This window comes from Monodelphis domestica, chromosome 4 (genome assembly GCF_027887165.1).
Source record: "Monodelphis domestica isolate mMonDom1 chromosome 4, mMonDom1.pri, whole genome shotgun sequence".
Classification (NCBI taxonomy): Eukaryota; Metazoa; Chordata; class Mammalia; order Didelphimorphia; family Didelphidae; genus Monodelphis; species Monodelphis domestica.
In genome coordinates this window covers 131,823,557-131,844,475 of record NC_077230.1, presented here as the reverse complement: position 1 = coordinate 131,844,475, position 20,919 = coordinate 131,823,557, and the positions used below count along the sequence as shown (strand labels likewise).

The 20,919-nt window shown below is 38.5% G+C and overlaps 1 protein-coding gene across 1 annotated transcript in view; it reads left to right on the top strand.

Moving 5' to 3' along the window:
- Positions 1 to 20,919, top strand: part of TMEM163 (transmembrane protein 163) — a 264,900-nt gene that overhangs the window by 228,954 nt on the left and 15,027 nt on the right. Inside the window, exon 6 of the mRNA XM_001369698.4 lies at positions 7,299 to 7,410. Within this exon, the coding sequence (XP_001369735.1) occupies positions 7,299 to 7,410 (112 nt within the window). The remainder of the gene's footprint in view (positions 1 to 7,298; positions 7,411 to 20,919) is intronic.

Below are 20,919 nucleotides of genomic sequence, written 5' to 3'. Positions count from 1 at the left end.
TTTTTTGGACATTCTACTCATGCTAATAATAGATTCTGGTATCTCTGTGTAAATAGGACCACCTGCATGTTACTTAGAGCCTAGCAGTAAGTTGTCACATTTCTTTTTTGACATGGAAAATCATAAAAATGACAATCTATGAAAATAGCCTTTTGGTACTGCCATAACTTTGCTTAGAGTTAAGGCCCTCTGTTACTTCAGAGCTATAAATCACTGTGGAGATTCTGGATTATTATCTTTTGGTACCATGCGAGTTGATGAGTTGCTTTCTGACAAGCCTCAGTTCAGGTGCCATAATTGACTCAACCTTTGATCTTCTAATGAGAGGCCAGGCATTGCTCCAGTATTTGCTGGGGGAAAAGAGCCCCCGATAGAAATAACCCAGGGGAAAGAGTTTAAGTATGACCTAGATCGGAAAGTTCTTTGTCCCATAATTGGTGGAGATGGTTTCTTATGACTTGAAAAGTTGTTGGGTTTTTTTGACAATGTAACTAATGGACCAAAGTGTTAATTCCAACTGGATTGTAAACTATGTATGTGATGGTATTTCAAGTAGGTTATAATCTCAATTATATTTGGATCTCTTCTAGCACATAGCACAATTCACTTTGCAGTGAATGACTGACTGAAGCCTGGAATTCTTCCTTTCAAAGTGATGACAGAATCATAGTCTTTTAAAGTTGGAGGGCCTCTTCCAGTCCTAGTGTATACCTGATGCCTGAATTCCTTCCATACCATTCTCAATGAGTGTTTTTCCAACTTTTGATTGAATAACTCTTGTGATAGGGAGCTCATTATCCTTTTCCTTATCTAGTTGGTTCTAATTGTGAGGAAGTCTTCCCTTATTGTAATCCAAAATATGACTCTCCATGACATTAAAAGTATAGGTGACACAAAGATGACAATGATTGCTAACATGTTAGATTCAAAAAGATCTAGATAGACTAGAACATTGGGCTAAATCTAATAGCATTAATTTTAAAAGGGATATATGAAGTCCTAAATGAGTTTGGAAAATCATCTTCAAAATATAAGATATAGAGTGATATAAGTAGTCAGTGGTTCAATTTTATAAAGATTTGGGGCTTTATTACAGTGGGCTAAGAGTGCAATATGAACCAGTGGTGTTATATGGTCACCCAAAAAGTCAGTGCAATGTGCACTGGTCAAAACTATGCCTGATGTGATGTGTCCATGTATGAATACTACATTTTATGGAGGATAGTATTATGATGGTGGACTGAAAAGTTGACAGCCTTGCCTCAGCTCCCCCCAAACCTCTTCCACAATAACATAAAAATATGCCAAACTGAATTCTGTGTGGGAAATTTTTTTCCATAGACACGAGGTGTTTGAGGAAGTGTTTATATAATAAAGAGGAAAATGGCAAGGGAGGAAGAAATCAGCAATATTTGAATCTCACTCTCTCTGAACTGGTAAAGGTGGGGAGACTATATGTACTCATAGTACAATAATTTGTCTTACCCAGGAGGAAATGAAGAGGTAAAGGGACTAAGATAAAGGAGGAGAAGGTAAGAAGAGAGGGTATACTAAGGGACGCAGTGGCCAAAAACAAAACACTCTTAAGGAGGAGACAGGGTAAGAAAGAGAATGTTAAGTATAGAGAATTGGATGGAGAAGAATACACAGTTAGCAATCAGAACTGTGAATGTGAATGGGATTTAACTCACCCATAAAATGAAAGAAGATAACAGAACAGATGAAAATCAGCACCCAACAATATGTTGTTGAAAAGAAACACATTTGAAATATAAAGTTACAGACATAGTTAAAATAAGGGACTCAAACAGAATCTATTATGCATCAGCTGAAGTAAAAAAAAAAAGAGACACTAAATTTTATGACAATGTAACTATGAGAATGTAACTTATTGGTTTTTTCCCTCTTAGGCCAATCTCTCTTCCTCAGCATAGCTCTATAGGCATTTGCAAATAGTATAATGTGTGATAGGCTACCTCATTTTCCAGGTAAATATCCATAGCTCCTATAATAATTAATATTATTAGCTGTGTGGTCATGGTTACTAGGATCCTTATCTTTGGATGAGCTTCAGATTGTTGATGGCCCAGTTTCAGGTTTAGACTTAACATTAGTTTGATGGAATGGAAAATAATTTGGACACCAACTCAGGAAACTTGGGTATTATTTTTCAGCTCAGACATACATTAGTTTTGTGACTGGAATAAGTCATTTAGCTGCTCTGAACAGCATCTACAATATAGATAATACTTGCACTATCTACATCAAAGGAATGCTATAAAAATAAGTTATAATGTGGCACTTGCCCACGAATGCCACAAGAAGAGAGAAAGGATAGTAGTTTAAATTCCACAAAGGGCGAGACGGAGCCGGGAGATGGCAGAATTGAGTCAGAAACCAAGCCGGATTGATTTTAATGGAGTCCACAGCACAACTCCAACCACTGGAAATCTCAAAGGAAAGAACACATCCAGTAGCCCAAAATTAACACCACTCAGGTCAGAGAAATGATAAAGCTTAGCTGAGAAATTAGCCTGGGTTCCTTAGGCTAGTTTCCCAAGCACGAACCCTACGAACCCTGAACCCTATGGCTGAGAGAATAGGGTGTAGATAATAGGATGATTTAGAAAGAGCTAGGTAATAGCATTGAAAAAAGAAAGTGCCTGGCCAAAGGCCAGGTCCCAGGTGAGAGAGAGGGGAGAGAAGAAGAGGGAGAGACAGTGTTAGACAAGTCGTGAGATCCAAGAGAGAGGAGGTGTCTGTGGGCTGCTCTTTTTAATGTTTTTGATATGCAAAGATGCGTAATACATAATCATGAATACAGAGTGTATTGCGATTGGTTCAGGTGTAGATTCCAACAAGGTAAAGGTGGAGTTTATCCCAGTGTGGATAAGACAAAGGGATCTAAGTTTCATGCCTTTACCTTAGCAAAGTAAGAATGCGTAAGAATGGCCATGTGTCCATTGTGTAATCCAATTGTGTAAAAAAAAAAAAAGGATTGTGTAATCCTTACATCTTAATTATACATATGGGCTGGACTGCTACATATAATTTTATCATATACTACTGATTTATTTTAAGCTTGTTGTCCACTAAAATCTCCAAGTTTTGTTTTTGTTTTTTGTTTTTGTTTTTGTTTTTTGCTTTACAAAAGTAAGTTTTTAACACATCATGTTAAATAAATTCAATGCTCAAAATAAAGAAACCAAATTCTAGGCACTCCCCAAAACTGTTTTCAACAGTCCAAGACTATTAGTGTGCAGGTATAAAATACTGATAAAATAGGCAAAGTAGAGAAAGGAAGGGAAAGAAGGAGATGGTGAGGGCAGTCTCAGACTTTGTGAGTCTCACTCATTACTGCTCCAAACTCACCAGGGCAAAGTAATTAAGAATTTGCACACACTATCTATTAGCAGCTTCCTGATTCTTTGCTTGTGAAATTTAATTTTTGAACCAAAATGCAAATCTTTGTATTTGTATTGAGGCAGCTCAATAGTACAAGGGCCTGCAGTCAGGAAGAACCAAGTACATATCTGGCCTTAGACACTTGCTAGTTGTGTGACTCTATATTAACCTCTGCCTCAGTTCCTTCAACAGTAAAATGGGGATAATAATAGCAACTTACGCCCCCCCCCAGTGATGTGAGGATCAAATGACATAATATTTGTAAAGTACTTGACACATAGTAGGTACCTAATAAAATTTTGTTTCCTTCCTGTTTCCTTCCACATATATCAAATTTATTCTAATTAAGTTGATTCTTTGTCTGTTTTCTTAGTTAATTCAGCCCAGTAGTCTAACTGATTAAAATTGTTTTTGAGTCAGATTTATTTTTACTAGCTATAATATCCTTTCTACCTCTATGCCATCTGAATATTTTGGTAAATATATAGTCTATGTCCTAAAGTCAATGGAAAAAAAAATGTTGAGCAAAGCAGTAGCAAGAACAGAGCCTTGAGACAGGTTACTAGAGATCAGATTGATTGCAGAGCCAAAAGACATTTATTAGTGAATGAATCACTTAATCAGTTCTAAATCCAATTAATTGTGCTATCATTCATCTCATCTCTCTTCAGCTTTTCCATTGGGATATTGTAAAAAGCTGTGCCAAAAACCTTACTGGAATTCAACTGAGTCATGATTGTATGATATCTCTGACCTATCTAAATTTTAAAAAAAAGGAAAAGGAAATGAAGTTAGTCTGAAGTGACTTCTCGTCATTGAACTCATGCTAGCTTTCACTGACCATCACTACCATGCCTAAGTAATTACAAAGTATTTCCTTTATGATGTCAATTTATAAGGGTGACAAATAGGTAACAAACACTCTTTGAATTCCTGAAATAATCTTTAATGGATTTATCTCCCATTAATCTTAAATTTGTCTTAAACCGTTTCGCTTTCGTGTTTGTATACTTCTCTTAGAAAAAAAGAATTCCATTTGACCTCACTGTGTGGTTTGCCTGGGCTAACCTTGCCTGAAAGGCTACAGTTAGAGTCTATTGCTACAAAGCAATGGCTATTTAGAGCAATCTAGACTGAGTCTAATATGTCTACATCTCCTTATATTTCTCAGCTGATTTAGGATGTTCATTTTCACAGACCAGGCACTGATGACTTAAGGCCTCTGAGTTATCATTTAAGAGAGAAAAATATATCGGGGTCATCATGGACTATTCTCTGAGACGGCAACCCAATGTACAGCTGTTGGCCTGAAGGGACAACAAAATATGGGACACCATGAAGGATACGAAGATTGGAAACTTAGACTTAGTCACCATATCATAGTCTTGCGGATACAAAAACTGTGTTTTTCTAAATTAGGAGTGTTGTATTGTGCCCTGAGGATGTGGCATGTCCAAGGACTATTTAACTCAGTAATAAAGTGATTGGTCAAGGTTTCTGAAAGCCTCATTGCCATAATGCTTAACTTGGACTCATTCTGGCTTGATCTTGCTTCAAGTCGATTTTAATTATTCACAAATTGGTTCATGTGCTTGTTGTCTGTGCCCCCTTCCCTCAGGGTTGTGGGACCTTTTCTCTTTTTCCTTAAATGATGATTTTTTTTGGTATCACTATCACTTCCCAATACCACCTCCCTTCAGCGCCCCTTCCCACAACAGAGAGAAATAAGCCAAATAAAATGACTTAGTCATTGTTTTTGACAAACGGATGTAGCATTCCATCTTCTATTGCCTTTCTCTCAAAAGAAGCACATATGTTTTATCAGTCCTCTGGAATTAAGATTTGTCATTACATGAATCTGAATTCTGATATATTTTAATATTTTTGTGTTATTGTAGGCATTGGGTATATTATATTTACTTCTGTTTTCTTCACTATATATCAGTACATAGAAGTCATCTCAAATTTCTGTATTACTCATATTCATTGTTGATTTCTAACCTGGACACACTCTTGACTCTATGGTCTTTTCCATTTTCACCCCAGCTGTCTTCTCCACCTGGCCCCCTTCCTGTGGCTTCCTCCTCCAACTGCATTTTCCTGCCCATAATCTCCATTTGAGGAAGCACCCAGATTAGCCATGCTCAATTCTAGTCTGTTTCTAACCTTCCTCCCACTATGTTTCCCTTTAGGTATTGTCTCCCTAGGCAGTAAGATCCTTTAGGGTAGGAACTGTTTGTTTTTATTTATATTTGCCTTGTAGCTAGTAAGGGCTTAATAAATATTTTATCTGTTATTTTTTCTTTGTGACTGAATAAATCAGTGGTTGTCTTCTTTCTTTTTTATTTATCAACACGTCCCCCTCTGTCATTTCTTTCCTTTCCCTTTCTTTTAACTTTTTCTTTCATCATTTCTGAACCTCTTCCTCTTTTCTCAATTATAATGGTGATTTCTGGTGGTAAAATGTTTACAGAATCACAGAATCTCTTCCCTTTGGTACAGATACAATCAAGTTTCCTATTTCAGTCAATCAATAGTGGTTTGTCAAACGCCTGGTTATTTTTTTAGTTTCTGTTGATTTGGAAAAATAGAGAATCAATAATAATTATGAATGGAAATCCTAATGCCAAGAGTTGTTTGGACTTTGGGGCCTGGTTTGCCCCAGCTGGGTCCCAGTGTCAGGGGAAAATTACTGCTGTTGCATAAGACATGACGCATTTGCTTGTCATGATAAGGTAAAAGTTTATTTTAAGTGTTGAGATAATGTCAGTAGCAGATTTTATTTTTGGATCCTTAAAAAAAACTCAATTTACATGCTGTAGTCAAGCTCAACTACATTATGAATTCAGGGGAAACTTGGGTGATGTAGCACCTCCATCTATAATTAACCCCTTGGTGAATATAGATAGATGTCTGGGCACTTTGGGGCCCTTGGGCTATTATATACCTCTAAGGAACACAAATTTGCAAGTATCTGCATATGGACTATCTGTCTGGTGATTTATTCATCCAGAAACACTGTTTAATAAGTGGCTAATTTGCTTCTATTGTCCTGACCATTGTTCTTTTAACCATCAACTCATTTTAAACTTGCATCAAGGGGGCAGCTGGGTAGCTCAGTGGATTGAGAGCCAAGCCTAGAGATGGGAGGACCTGGGTTCAAATCTGGCCTCAGATACTTCCCAACTGTGTGACCCTGGGCAAGTCACTTGACCCCTATTGCCTAGCCCTTACCACTCTTCTGCCTCAGAACCAATACATAGTATTGACTCCAAGATGGAAGGCGAGGGTTTAAAAAAAATAAAAAAATAAACTTGCATCAATATTTCAGATAGGTCATTGCCTGTCTCTAATTTGTAGCATAAGCTTCCCAAGACTCAGAAAGTTTGTGACTTAACCAGGAAAAATATCAAGACGCTGTCTCCTTTTGGAAGGAACATGTGCATGCACTCAAATGCACATGCATGTGTGTATGTGTGTGCAGTTCCACTGGAAAGTACAAATACAAGTTTGTATTTTCTATTGACTTCTCTCCTCCTCCATTGTCCTCATATAACAAATGCTTTCACAATTTTTATATACCAATACCAATGATCTGTTTGATATAATAGGTATCTGGGCACCACCTTCCTATTCTTCAATAGATTTTAAATTTGATGACTTTAGAAACCTTATCTTCCTAAACTTTGTATGTCCCCTAGACAGTTTAGAGGTATCAGTTAATCATTGTTCATGAATTGATTGAACTGAATTGGATAGCTGAGAACTGGCTTTATTGACCCATTTCTGCAATTTTGGAATTAGAATATCTTGTTTTAGCTGACATTTTAGACTAATTTAGTTTATGATACAGTGACAAATGATTTGCTGAAATCTTCCATTTTCTTTTTCAGGATGATTTCCTGTTCAGTGTTTCCATTTTAAGTGGGATCTTATGCAGTGTCTTGGCTGTGTTAAAGTTTATGTTGGGAAAGGTTCTGACGAGCAGGGCTCTGATAACGGATGGTAAGTAGGACCAACTTACCTAGTGCTCTTGTACTAATGTATAAAGGCAGTGGCCTAGCTGTTTATGTACAGAGAACAGACGTGAGTTGTAGCTGATCACTGAGAGCTTTGCAGTCCCCTCTTCTTCTGATATACTTAGTTAGTTAGATGACCCCCAAAGAAAAGGTGCTTCCATTCCCTCCAGAACATTAATATTCTCTTTATGAATTATAAATGTTCAGCTCTGTCTCTTAGCAATGTGTCTCTGCTTTTTAATCATTAAACTCTTTCCATATGGCTGACTTTCCCCTGAATTCCTCCAAGCAAAAAATAAATCCCTTTCCATAGCCTAAAATTTGCCTTCTTCCCAACCTTGCTAGGATTTTCCCCACTAGCCAATTAAGTTCCAACTTACCTAACAAGGATATTGATTCAAATCCTTCTTAACTGCATCAGTGGCCCACGTTTTTGTCTGAAAACATAGGACAAATCAATATTTTATTATCTTTGGAATGGGTAGAAAATGGGTTGCAGGGTTGGTTCCATGAAAAAAGTACTGGACTTAAAATTAGAAGGGCCCAAATTAATAACAGTTGCTGACTTATTTGTATAACACTTTAAGTTTTGTGAAACATTGTATACATGCTATTTCATTTGATTTTAAGAACAGCAACGGGAGGTAGGTGCTATTCTTATTCTCATTTTATAGGTGAGGAATCTGAGGTTGAGAGAAGTTAAGTCCAGTCGGCATCTATTATGTGCCTTTGTTGACTTGCTCTGGGACACATAGCTAGAAAGTATTTGAGGCATGATTTGAATTCAGGCCTTCTCAATGGTATGATCACACTTAGACTACCTACATCACAACATTGTAAGGGAAAGTTCATTGTAAAAACCTTAAAGTACTATTAAATGTGAATTACTGCAAAAATAAATATAGTCTATATTGATAATATCATCAGTATTTATTAATTTTTAGGTTTACAAAAGACATTTGACAAAGTGGAATTTCTTCTTTCCTATTGCTATTTTTTTCTGGCTTTTATTTGTTCTTGACAATTCCCTGAGTCTTTCTTTATTAAGCTTCTGCAATGTCCAAAACACTGTGCAAGGTGCTTGGGCAATGAAATAAAAACACAAAGCAGTCCCTCTCTTCAAGGGACTTACCTTCCACTGGAGGGGACAGGGAATATGACCCGTACATAGATGAGAAAATACAAAATGTGTAGAGTAATTTCAAGCTGTTGTTTTAATCAGGAAAAGGGTTATATAGGCGGCAGAATCTGAGCTATGTATTAAGCCAGCCAGGGAGTTAATTAAGGAAAGTGGACAGGCCACAGTTTGGTAGTGGGAAAAGGAATATTGTATATCAGAAACAGGTGATAGACTAGTTTGACTGGATTGGCGAATGCCTGAAGAGGAGAAAAATAAGACAACTTCAAGTGAATCAGATTATGATATGTTCTAAATGCCAGGCTGAGGATCTTATATTTTTTTTCCTGGAAGGAATAAGAGTCAATAAAGATTTTTTGAATAATGGAATAACAGAGTCAGACACATTTCAGGGATACTATTTTGGCAGGTGTATGAAGGAGGAATAGTTAGACATCTCTCCAGTGAGATTTGTTTCTCTTTCATTTTAAAGTTTGTAAAGAATTTTACAAATGTTATCTCATGTTATCCTCACAACCCTGGGAGGTAGGTTTGATGATTGTTTCTATTTTACAGATGAGGAAACTGAGGTTAAGAGAGGTTAAGTGACTTGCCCACTCAGCAAGTAAATGTCTGAGGAAGGATTTGAATTCAGGTCTTTCTGTCTTCAGATCCTTCACTCTATTGAAACATTTAGCTGCCCAGATCAACTAAAAGAGGAGAATAGAAGAAGGGAGAGAAATAAGGAAGATGAAGGAATTGTTTTGGTAAAAGAAGATGACATTCTGAATGGGAATAGAGTTTGTGTGAGGAAAAAGAAGGGAACAGGATGGGAGAAATGTTGTAGAGATAATGATACATGGCAACTGGTGAGGTATGGGGTTGAGAGAAAAGCAAATAACAACTAATTCTGGGCTGGTGAACTTGGGTGAGAGGAAGGATGATGGTTCCCTTGACAGATATAGAAAAATGTGGCAATTGGATGGGCTTTGGAGAAAATATAATGAGTTGAGTTTCAGATGCTGATGGATATCCAAGTGGAGAAGTCTTTGCAGGCAGATGGCATTGGTGTAATGGTGCTAACTAGGGTACGGGTGAGAGATTGGTGAGTTAGCACCATAGAGGTGACTGAATGCATAGGCATAATGCAAAACAGGTTCTAACATTACATTCATAGGAACACTTTCAGCAAAGCCTTTGAAATCAAATTTCCCATCACTTGGAGAATGGTTATACAAATTGTGGCGAGTGCGTGTAATGGAATATTAATTCCATTTAAGGAAATGATGAATATGAAGAACACAGAGAACCATGGAAACACTCGTATGAACTGAGGCTGAAAGAGGAAAGCGGGATTGAAAGAACAATATGCATAACGATTGAAATAGTGTGAATTCAATCATCACTAAAAGAGAGTAAATTCAGATTAACTGGAAATAGTTCCAGAAAAGTTGATGAAACACACTCTAGTCCTCTGCATAGGGGCTGAATCTCCAAAGGGATTAAATGTTCCATATTTTGATAAATGTGGTCATTATGTAAACCGTGTAGTTTTCTTTGTTACAAGGGTGAGTCCTATTGGTTAGGTGAAAGGGTATGTATATCTGAAAATGGCTGCAGTGTTTTGTTAAAAAATACCAACAAGGGGACAGCTGGGTGGCTCGGTGGATTGAGACCCAGGCCTAGAGATGTGAAGTCCTGGGTTCAAATCTGGCCTGAGACACTTCCTTCCTGTGTGACCCTGGGCAAGTCACTTAACCCCTATTGACTAGTCTTTACTGCTCTTCTGTCTTAGAACCAATATACCGTATTGATTTAAAGACAGAAGGTAAGGACTTTTTTTTTTTAAAGCACCAACAAGATAATGAAAGAGTATTGAGATGGGAATATGGAAATGCATATTGGATAAATGTACTGATATAACGTGTATCAGACTGGGAGGGGAGGAGGGAGAGAGAGAATCAGAATCATAACAGTCAGAAAACAATTGTCAAAAATTGTTTCTGTAAGTAATAAAATTTTAAAAAGTAAAAAAAAAAATAGCTCATCTGATATCTTTGATGAGCATGCCGTGTGTTGCCAACTGCCATCTGATTATTCCAGTACCTTCTGCATTTATGCTACTCTTCCCTGTAATAGGGAAGCCGTTTTCTCCTGGACCCCAACTTTCCTCCATAAAATGCACACACAAGGGCATCTGCTTATAGCTGTGGTCTTAGACTGTGCTCTCAAGGCTGGGCCTTCTTCGTGGCTCTGCTTTTAAGAAGTGTTAATGCACTGACATGTGGGGCCTGGCAGCCTGACCCAAGGCTTTCAAGAACTGACCACAGAGATTTCCTACTCACACAGGTCTGGATCCAGGACAGGATCTGCTGACAGAGTGTCTTGTACTTAGTGCTGTTTGAGTGCATATCTTCAATATCGATCAATCCCTAAGTACTTACTGAGAGCCTGCCATGTGCCCAGGTCCATGCTGGATACATCAGAGGAAACAGGAACTTTATGTAAGATCTGCATCCAGTGCAGACACAGAGCCCCAACTTCTGGGTTCTGCCTCCACTCTGACTTCAACCTGCCTCTATTCTGCACTGGCCTTCCTGTTTTTAAATAATCATGAGATCAGAAATTAGAGCTAAAAGCGACCTTAGCCAATCAATCAGTAACTACCTACTGTGTGCAGAGTGCAGGGGATGCAAAAAAAGAGGCAAAAGAGAGTCCTGGACCTCAGGAAACTCCCAGTCTAATTGGGAGATAAGACACAAACAAAATAACAAATAAGTATAAATAAATAAGCCTTGTATTTGGATAAAAAGGAAGCAATTAACAGAGAGAAGGTACCAGAATTAAGAGGTATTGGGAAAGGCTTCCTGTAAAAGATGGCATTTTAGCTGGGACTTAAAGGAAACCAGGGAGGTAAGTAGGCAGAATGGAGGAGGGGACAGCCAGAGAAAATGCCTGGAACTGAAAGGTAGGAATGTCTTGATCTTGGGGCATACAGGAGGACTGTGTCACTGAATCAAAGAATATGGTGGAGGGAGTAAGATTTAAAAAGACTGGAAAGATGCGAACTGGAACGTCCTCCAGGAATTGATGCAAAGGGGAAGGAGCAGAACCAGGAAAACATTATACACAGAGACTGATACACTGTGGCACAATCGAATGTAATGGACTTCTTTACTAGCAGCAATGCAATAATCCAGGACAATACTGAGGGACTTATGAGAAAGAACGCTATCTGCATCCAGAGAAAGAACTGTGGGAGCAGAAATGCAGAAGAAAAACAGGATGGATCATGTAGCTCAATATGGATATGATTGGGATTTTGATGTTAAAGGATCACTCTACTGCAAAAATGAATAATATGTAAATAGGTTTTGTACAATGATACATTTACAACCGAGTGGAGTTACTAGTCAGCTCCAGGAGAGGGGAGGGAAGGGGGGAGGGAATCATGAATCATGGAACCATGGAAAAAGATTCTAAAGGAAAAAAAATGTCTTAAGGTAAAAAAGAAAAAGACTGGAAAGGTAGGAGGGGACTAGGTGAGGAAGGGACCCAGAATAGCAGTTTGTATTTGATCCTGGAGGCAATAGGGAGCCACTGGAGTTCATTGGAGTGGGAGTAAGAAAAGTGACATGATTTAACTTTCACTTTAAGGAATCATTTTGGTGGCTGAATGGAGGGTGGATTAGTTTAGGGAGAGACTTGATGTAAACAAATACACCAACAGAAATTAATGTAGAGCATAAACTATAACTATATAGAGCACTTAGGAGATCATCCAGCCCAGATATTCTGAACCTTTTTTATATTAAGGGTCCCTTTGATAGTTTAGTTAAATCCTTTTCAGAACAATGCTTCTTTGCTTGCTTGTTTGTTTTTTAAACCCTTACTGTCAGTCTTAGAATTGATAATAAGTATCTGTTCCAAAGCAGAAGAGTGGTAAGGGCTAAGTAATGGGGGCTAAGTGACTTGCCCAGGGTCACCCAGCTAGGAAGTAGCTGACGTCACATTTGAACCCAGGACCTCCTATCTCCAGGCCTGGCTCTCTATCTACTGAGCTACCTAGCTGTCCCAGAACAATGCTCTTAAATGCATAAAGTGAAATACATAGGATTACAAAAGAAGCCAATTATATTGATAGCCGATTATCAAAGGATTAAGACAAAAATGTTCACAGATCATAGGTTAAGTACCTCTGATCTAGTTCAATGCCCTCATATTGCAGATGAGAAACTGAGGCCAAGAAAGGTTGAGTCCCTTGCTCCAAGGTTACACTGTGTAAGGATTAAAACTTGTTTCTTAGCCTCTCTCCCCTGACTCTACACCCAGGGCCTTTTCCATTGTACCACCTTATTGTCAAGGGGAGTTACCCAGCTCTGTTTGAGGTCTTGCAGTTAAAAAAATATATATATATATCAACTGTTATGAACTGTTGACCTGCTGCTCTCAAGTTCTTTTTAAAGGGGTTTTGGTCCTAGTTTCCTAAAGTGGCAAGAATTTAATGGAGACAAGTGGGATAGGTAGATTGAAAGCTAGGTCCTGGGTTCAAATTTGGCCCCATATATTTCCTAGCTATGTGACCCAGGACAAGTCACTTAAACCCATTTTCCTAACCCTTACCACTCTCTTGCCTTAGAATCAATACTTAGTATCGATTTTAAGATAGAAGATAAGGGTTTAAAAAAAAAAAAAGAACTTACTGGAAGACCAAGCAAACTTCATCATGTCCTGAGTAAATAGCAAGTGACTTTAGCTAGAACTGCTTCATTTTTGTCTTTGTATTTTAAGGGCCAGAATGTAAGGGGTTGGACTGGATTATTTAAGAATAGGATCGTCAGGAATTTAATCAATTCCAAATGATTTTTTAGCAATTTATTTAAAAAATACAGAAAGAGTGAATGTAAGGAAATCAGAGAGAGGATAGGTAAGATATCTAACCTACACACTAAGTATTTTGCCCCAACCCCTGGCTCAACCCAGGCAGGACTAATTAGTCCTCACATGGAGGGGCCTCAGACTTGGGCTGAGAGCCAAGGGATAAATAAAGCAAGAGCTTCAGTCATGAAGCCTCTCTCAATAGGGGAGGCCTCTCCTGAGGCTAGCCCCTTCAGAAAATCCAGGAAAGGAGCCAGCCTTTTTCACTCACCCACATGGTAGTTCAGAGGGAGAGATTTAAGAGCAATCTCACGAAGTACAGAGTCTCAGGTCCAGTAAGCAGATTCTTCACCATCCTCCAACTCATGCTCAGAACTCTAAAGAACAAAGAACTCCCTCACAGGAGGTTGTTACTCCTTTTTAAAGACGCTTCTTTGTGTCACTTCCTGTGCTTTCCTCTACTTTTTATGTGGACAAATTATAGTCTATAGTTTTGTTTAGGACTGCCCAGAGGGCAGTTAGTGGATTCTAATTTGTCACTCAGTATCACATACGTGAGTCACAGACCTCCCCTGCTCAAGTGTAAGTGGGGTGTATAAGCTTCTGGTGATTAAATCTAAAAATGGACAGGGGAGAGTTTATCCCATCTTCACAGTATCCAAAAGGTTTTGTGAGATTTAAAATGGTTGAGGTCTTAAACTGTAGTGAGTTAAAATGGTGGAAGATATAAATTGTGATAGATATAAGAGAGAGTGAGTAAATTTGACCGCAGAAATATGTTTCACTACAGTGTATTGGTTTTTAAATCAAATATAAGGTGGTCACCAGGGAAATATTCCCAATTATTCAAATACCCAAGTCAATTGGGTTTTATAGAGATTTTAATTAACAATACAATGAGTAATCAAAGAAAGAGAGAGAGAGTAAGAAAGGAATAAGTATGAAGGGCCTCAAGCCAATATGGCCTAGACCTGAGCCTTAAGAGAGAAATCAGTCAGTTTTTTAACACTCACCACAAGGTCTGACTAAACAAGGATTCTAGTGACAGCTCCATCTCAGTGGTCCTCATCAGAGATCCTCCAAAAAGATTTCTCCAAAAGGATCTATCTTCAAGAGATTCTGCTTTTTCTTATATAGGGGTTTTTCTCCCATGTCACCTCCCCTAAGTCCCTACATCTACCAATCACTGTAGAAGCTTTCCAAAGGACTGCCCATCTGAATTCCTGCTAAGTCGACAAATGTCCTCAGTAAGTCTGAACCAGTGAAAACACAGCTGAGTCAACTAATCTCATCAAGAGAAAACTTGCCCGACCCTTTTAGGTACCTAGCATCCCATTGTATCAATTCTAAAAACAGGCCTGGCTCAAAGAACTCCTTGCCCCACCATAAGCATGGATTCAAGTACTTTCTTTGTTTAGCAAGGAGTTTTTTCCCCTAAAGCAGTCTTAAGTACGGTTGGAGTAGAGGTCCTCCCATTTCTGATCCTGGCGAGTTCTCACATCAAAATGGGAAATGTTTCTCAGTAGGGAATTTGTTCCAATTAAGAATTCCCTGATGGGGAAATTTTTAACATTCACAAGTCTGAGAGATTTCAAGATTTACAGTTTGCACAGTATTTCTCCCCAAATCCTTCCCAGAGAGCTGTTCCATAAAGCAAATAATATTTTTGACTAGCTGCTCCCCAATCAATGGCTATCTATTCTGTTTCCAAGTCTCTAATAGCATGAGTTTTAAATAGTCAGAGGGACTCAGAACTTTGGAGACAGGGAAGACCTATACTGTCATCTGCTGAGGGTCCAGTGGAACCCAACTGCTCTATGATCTAGTTTTTCTAGAGCAGGGACCTGGAAAGGAGGGGATTAGTACAGTCACAGATAGTAAACTATCTAAATGACAGAGAGTAGGGAAGTAGAACTGAAGCCAACAACAACAATGATAAGGAACCATGATGCTTACTTGGAATAAAAGCAATGACAGCAGAGGGATTAAGTATAAACAGGATCAGAGTTGTTGGAAGAAAATCAAGAAAACAAGGAGCTTCACTGTAGAAGGACAAATCCTGTCCTCCCTAGTTGGGAACTGACTCAGGCTAATACTCTAACTCCCTGGGGTAGCAATGAGCGTCTCAAATATTTCCCTGGTTTCAGATAAGAGTCTTTTCTGCACCTTGATGTATAAACAAAGTTTTAAAGCCTTGTGAAGGGGAAGCTAGGTGGTTCAGTGGATAGCCAGGCTTGGAGACAGAAGGTCCTGGGCTCAAATTTGCTTTCAGATATTTCTTAGCAGTGTGTTCCTTGGCAAGTCATGTAACCCATTTGCCTATCCTGTACAGCTCTTCTGCTTTGGAACTGATAGTATCGATTGTAAGACAGAAAAAAAAAGTGTTAAAAACAAACAACCTGAAGCCTTGTGAACTCAGATGCTTGTAAAGGAAGCTGATGGTTTCTTTTAGAGGAATGCTAGATGCTGATATTCTCATATTTCATGAGTGTGGAGACAATGAATCAAATAGATTAGTAGTCCCTAGAGCTGTATTGGGGAACATATGGCACATGTGCCAGAGCATGTTGGAGGAGGCTGATCACTTCCTTCTCTCCATACATGCCTGAGCACATTCATCATTTGACCCGAACCTCTGCCCAGCAGCCCAATGGGAACTCTTCCTCCCTCCCCTATCTAGGGTAAGGCGGGGGAGAGGTTCACATGCAGCATGAAGGTTACAGTTTGGGTACTCTGCCTCTAAGGTCTCTAAAAGGTTTGCCATCACTGCCCTGTTATAAAAATTTTTAAAGATTTTGATTTTGTTCGAGAAAAGATCTTCAAGAAAGAAGCTTGAAACTTTTATATCCAGAGAATGAACTGTTGCAGAAAGATGCCAAAAACCTACACTTCATCAAGAAGATCAAGAATGAACTTTGGATGTGATTGATTGGACTGAACTTTTGATTGAACATTTATTGTAACATTTATGCCAAAAGGGACTGCCCCTAATTTGGCTTTCTGTCAATGCGCCTAGCAAACATTGGTTTTGCTTTCTTTTCTTTTCTATTTCCTCTCTCACTATTCTAATTTCTCCTAGAAAATTGAATATTGTGTATATCTTTAGTTAGAAGTGAATTTAGAACTACAAAATAATTATGTTAAATGATCAATGGGGAGACTAGTCTCCCAATGATCATCAGGGGGGATTGTAAACCTCAAATTTCCTTAGACTTATAAATGTTGGAAATTTCACCATTGGGATATTTCATACTTGGAAAATTTCTTACTGATAGTCTATTGGAATGGGAACTCCATTGGCATGGGAGGTTCCTTCTCTTCCCTTCTTAAGATTACTTTAGGACAGAAACCCTTTGCTGAACAATGGAAAGGACTTTGACCTATGCTTGAGCATAGAACAGGAATTTCTTTGAGTCTTGATTGATTTTAGAATTGATACAATGGAGATACTCCACCCTATTCAGTCCTAATAAGATTGAGTAAGGGCTGCAGCCTAGATCAAAATTTAATTATTCCAATCTCTACCATACTCAAGTTAACAGGATTTAGAAAGGGCTGTAGCAAAGGAGTATAGATTTAATCATTTGAAAATATGACCTTCAACAGACATGTGCAAAAGCCAGAAACCTCTGGGCGGTCCTGGGTTAAGCGAGAGCCTCCATTGACAGGAAAAATTGATGAAGAGTGATTGGTAGATGTGAGGACTGAGGGGAGGCAACTTGGATGGTGTCCTTAAAGATAGGAGGGTCTGGAGACTGGGGAGAGGATTGAGTTTTTGGTCGGTGTGGTTCCTGGGCTCTGAGGAAGCTTGCTCTGAAGGAAGCTGAAGGTGGGGGCCTCTGAGACTGTTTCTCCATTTTGGACACGTGAGTGAAAGGGACTGATCTCTTTTCTTTGCCCCAGCTATCTAAGGGCTTGGGCCTTTTGGCCCAGCCTAAACAGAAGGGGTATTTAAGCCCTATTCCCTTCTCTCCCCTTTCTCTCTCTCTATATATCTCTAATTCCTTTCTTGCTCCTATTGTAATTAAACTCCAAAAAAGGCTGACGGCTGACTTGAGTTTTTCATTTAGGAATTACATAGCTGATTCCTTGGCGACCTTAAATTAATATATATCAGTCTTTTAAAGTGATTCCCTTGTAACAGCCCCCAGAGTATACCTCTAACACAGGAAATTCACAAAGAATGATATAATTTCTTATATAATGATGAATAGACCATGCTGATAAACAGCTGATTTAGGCTCTAAGATCTGAGCAAGATATTTGTATCTTTGTTTCATGTCTTAGAGTTATGGGGCATATTCTAGCCTTAATCACACAATGATAATTTACACTTAAAACAGTTAGATAATTGCTGCCACAAAGCATTTGCTATATGATTTCATTTGATTTTCCAAAGGAGCCTGGGAGGTAGGAATAATCATTTTATTTAGAACTCAAGAAACTGATTCTTGGATGTTGGGACTTGGCAAAGAACACCCAACCAGCAAGTGGCAAGACCTGCAACTTGATCCTAGGTTTCCTGATTCCAAGTCCAGTGTTCTTCCCACTACACTAAACCTCTAGTAAATATCTCTGAGGTCCACTGAGGGGGCTTTATTATTCTCCTTTGACTTCTCTGCACCAGTCATTAGGAAACAGCATTGGGCCATTTAGGATAAAAAAGACAAGAGAAAAAGAAGACAAGACATGGGCTCAAAATGCCATTGTTTAATAGTTAATGTGATGCCTGATTCTATATATTCTTTCCAGGCATCTTGTTTGATATATGTGCTGTTTCCTTTGTGTGCTGCATTTATCAAGGGGAAATATGGAAAAAAGTCCAGAGAAAGCTGGGTCACCATTCCCTGAAAGCAAGCCTGACTCACCTGGGAGGCACAAATGACATCTTCCTGTTTTTAAAGCCAAGAATATAATATAGATTGAATTCTTTTAACAGAAAGATCAAAACAGCATAATTATTTATAGGAGATGTTGAATCAGGTTTTCACGACTTGCTAGAATTCTATTCTCTATGTGAAGTTCTTTTCCTTTTTCTCTCTCCTCTCCCTCAATAGAATCTGGTCAGCCAATTTATTCTTTGGCAGTCCTGCTTATTTAGTTTCACAGGACTAAGACCAGGCAAGTGACCTTAGTGAATATCCCATCTGACTATTCAGGGAACTAATTTGTTCCTCTGAAGTCTGTTTTTCTGCCTCCATTAAGGCTATTGTCAAGCATCTGTAAAAGATAGCACATTCAGTTTTCACAAGTGCTAGTATGTGGGGATTTCTCATTTGGGTTTCACAGCTGGCACCTCCAACCCTCCCGAGCTTTCTGGGCTGATGCTGTTAATTAAGGCCTCCGGTCTGTGTAAAGCTGTCAAGTTTACAAGCATATGAGGTATGCCTATAAGGGTATGACAGTGTTTTGTTTTAGTTTTAAGCCAACATGTTGGGATTTAGTCATTCAAATGCACTATGTATCCCCTTCAAAGGAGTTACCTCAGATGGACACATTAAAGGTGGCTTTCCTTCCCTAACCCTAGAGAAAAGATCTCCCTAGTCTGAGTGGAAGGGAGAATAGGGATTGGGGCTGATGAATCTTTTTATTATTCTCTCTAGTGGCAAGTCACTCTTTTTCTGGGGCAGCTTTGATTTTGTTTTTTAAACCTCTAAAATCAGAGTCAAACCTAATAAATTAGGAGAGGGATCCAAATGGGATCACAAGATGGTGTGATCATAGCTTTGTAAGGGACTTTAGAGACCATAGTGTCCAATGGCACCATTTTATAGATGAGATAACTGAGGCTCAGATAGATCTAGTGACTTGCCCATAGCCACATTGCTAGTATCAGTGACACATTTGTATTTTTTACATACATAAATACACAGAGGCACACAGGTGGCACAATGGGTAGAGCACCAGGGCTGGAGTCCAGAGGACCTGGGTTCAAATCTGGATTCACCATTCCCTAGCTGTTTGATCCTGGTCAAGTCACTTAACGCTGTTTACTTGCCCTTGTTCATCCATATCAGAGTTGAAAATAGGACAGAAAATAAAGATTTTAAATATATATATATATAAAGGTATAAAGGAAATATGACTTTTTAAGCATAGAGAACTCCTGGGATGGCATATAGCAGGCAAGAGACTTTTCCATTATGCCCCAGCAATTATATGTGAGAGAAAGGCATGAACTTAGGCTTTACTAAGCCCTGTATTCTATTTGTCAGCCTATGCTGTTGCCTGTCACTGTAAGTATTAACACAATGCATATGAACAAGAGCAATAATAACGCAATATTTATATATTGCTTTCAAGTTTACAAAGCACTTTAAGACAATATAATCTATGAAAATTTGAACTCGGGACAAATGTAATGTTATTTATAAAATTGAAAGGTCAATTGGGTTCACAGCAAGAAAACCTGTTATTTCTCCTGCGGAATTTTTTGTTGTTCAGTCATTTCAGTTGTGTTCAATACTTTGTGATCCCATCTGGAGTTTTCTTAGCAAAGATATTGGAGTGGTTTTCCCTTTCCTTCTCCAGCTTATTTTGCAACTGAGAAAATTGAGGCAAATAGGGTTACTGATCTGCCCAAAGTCACACAGAGTCAATATCTGAGGCTGGATTTGATCTCAGGTCCTCCTGCAAGTCTGCAATCTATCCATTGTGCCACCTTGCTGTTCTTTGGCAGAATTGGGAGAATTTATATATCATAAAATCTTAGGGTTGGGAGGAAGATGTCCCTTAGTTTGACCTATCCTTTAATAGAATCCCTTCTGGCGCATCTCTGAAAAGTGGGCATCTAGCCAGATTATGAATATTTCAATAAATACATTTAGTAGTATTCTATTTTTGATCAATTCTAATAGTCAGGAAGTTTTCCTAATTATGGGCCTAAATCTACCTATCATGTGATTTTTACCCATTGTTTCTAGTTCTCTCCTCTGGGACTAAGCACATTATAACCAATCAAATACTTAAAGTCAGCTCTCATTTCATACCTTTCCCTATTCCATGACCCTCCACCACATTCTTTTCTTTAAGCTGATTCTACAGACATGGCTTCCAGTCCACTCACCATATTGTTTTCCTCTGGCCATAACCCAATTCATAAATACATTTATTTATAAATTATAATATATTCAAATATAAATATGTTTTTGAAATTGTAGCTCCCAGAACTAACCTTAATACAGCTGTTATTTGAACAGGCTAGAGTACGCTGTGAATATTGTCTGTCTCATTCTGTACACAATGCCTCTCTCTTTTCAGTCCCCCTTCATTACTGTGTAAATTTTAAGTGCTATGGAAATTTGAACTGCTCACCTTATTGGATTTGAGCTATTCTTCTAGCCCGCCAAGGTTAGATATTTTTAATATCCAAATTCTGTTTCTGCCATATTAACTATCCTTTTCAGTTTCATGTCATCTAATGATTTCATAAGGATGCCACTCTATTTTCATTTAAGTCATGGAAAAAAATGTTGACTAGCCTAAAGCAAAGGATAGAGT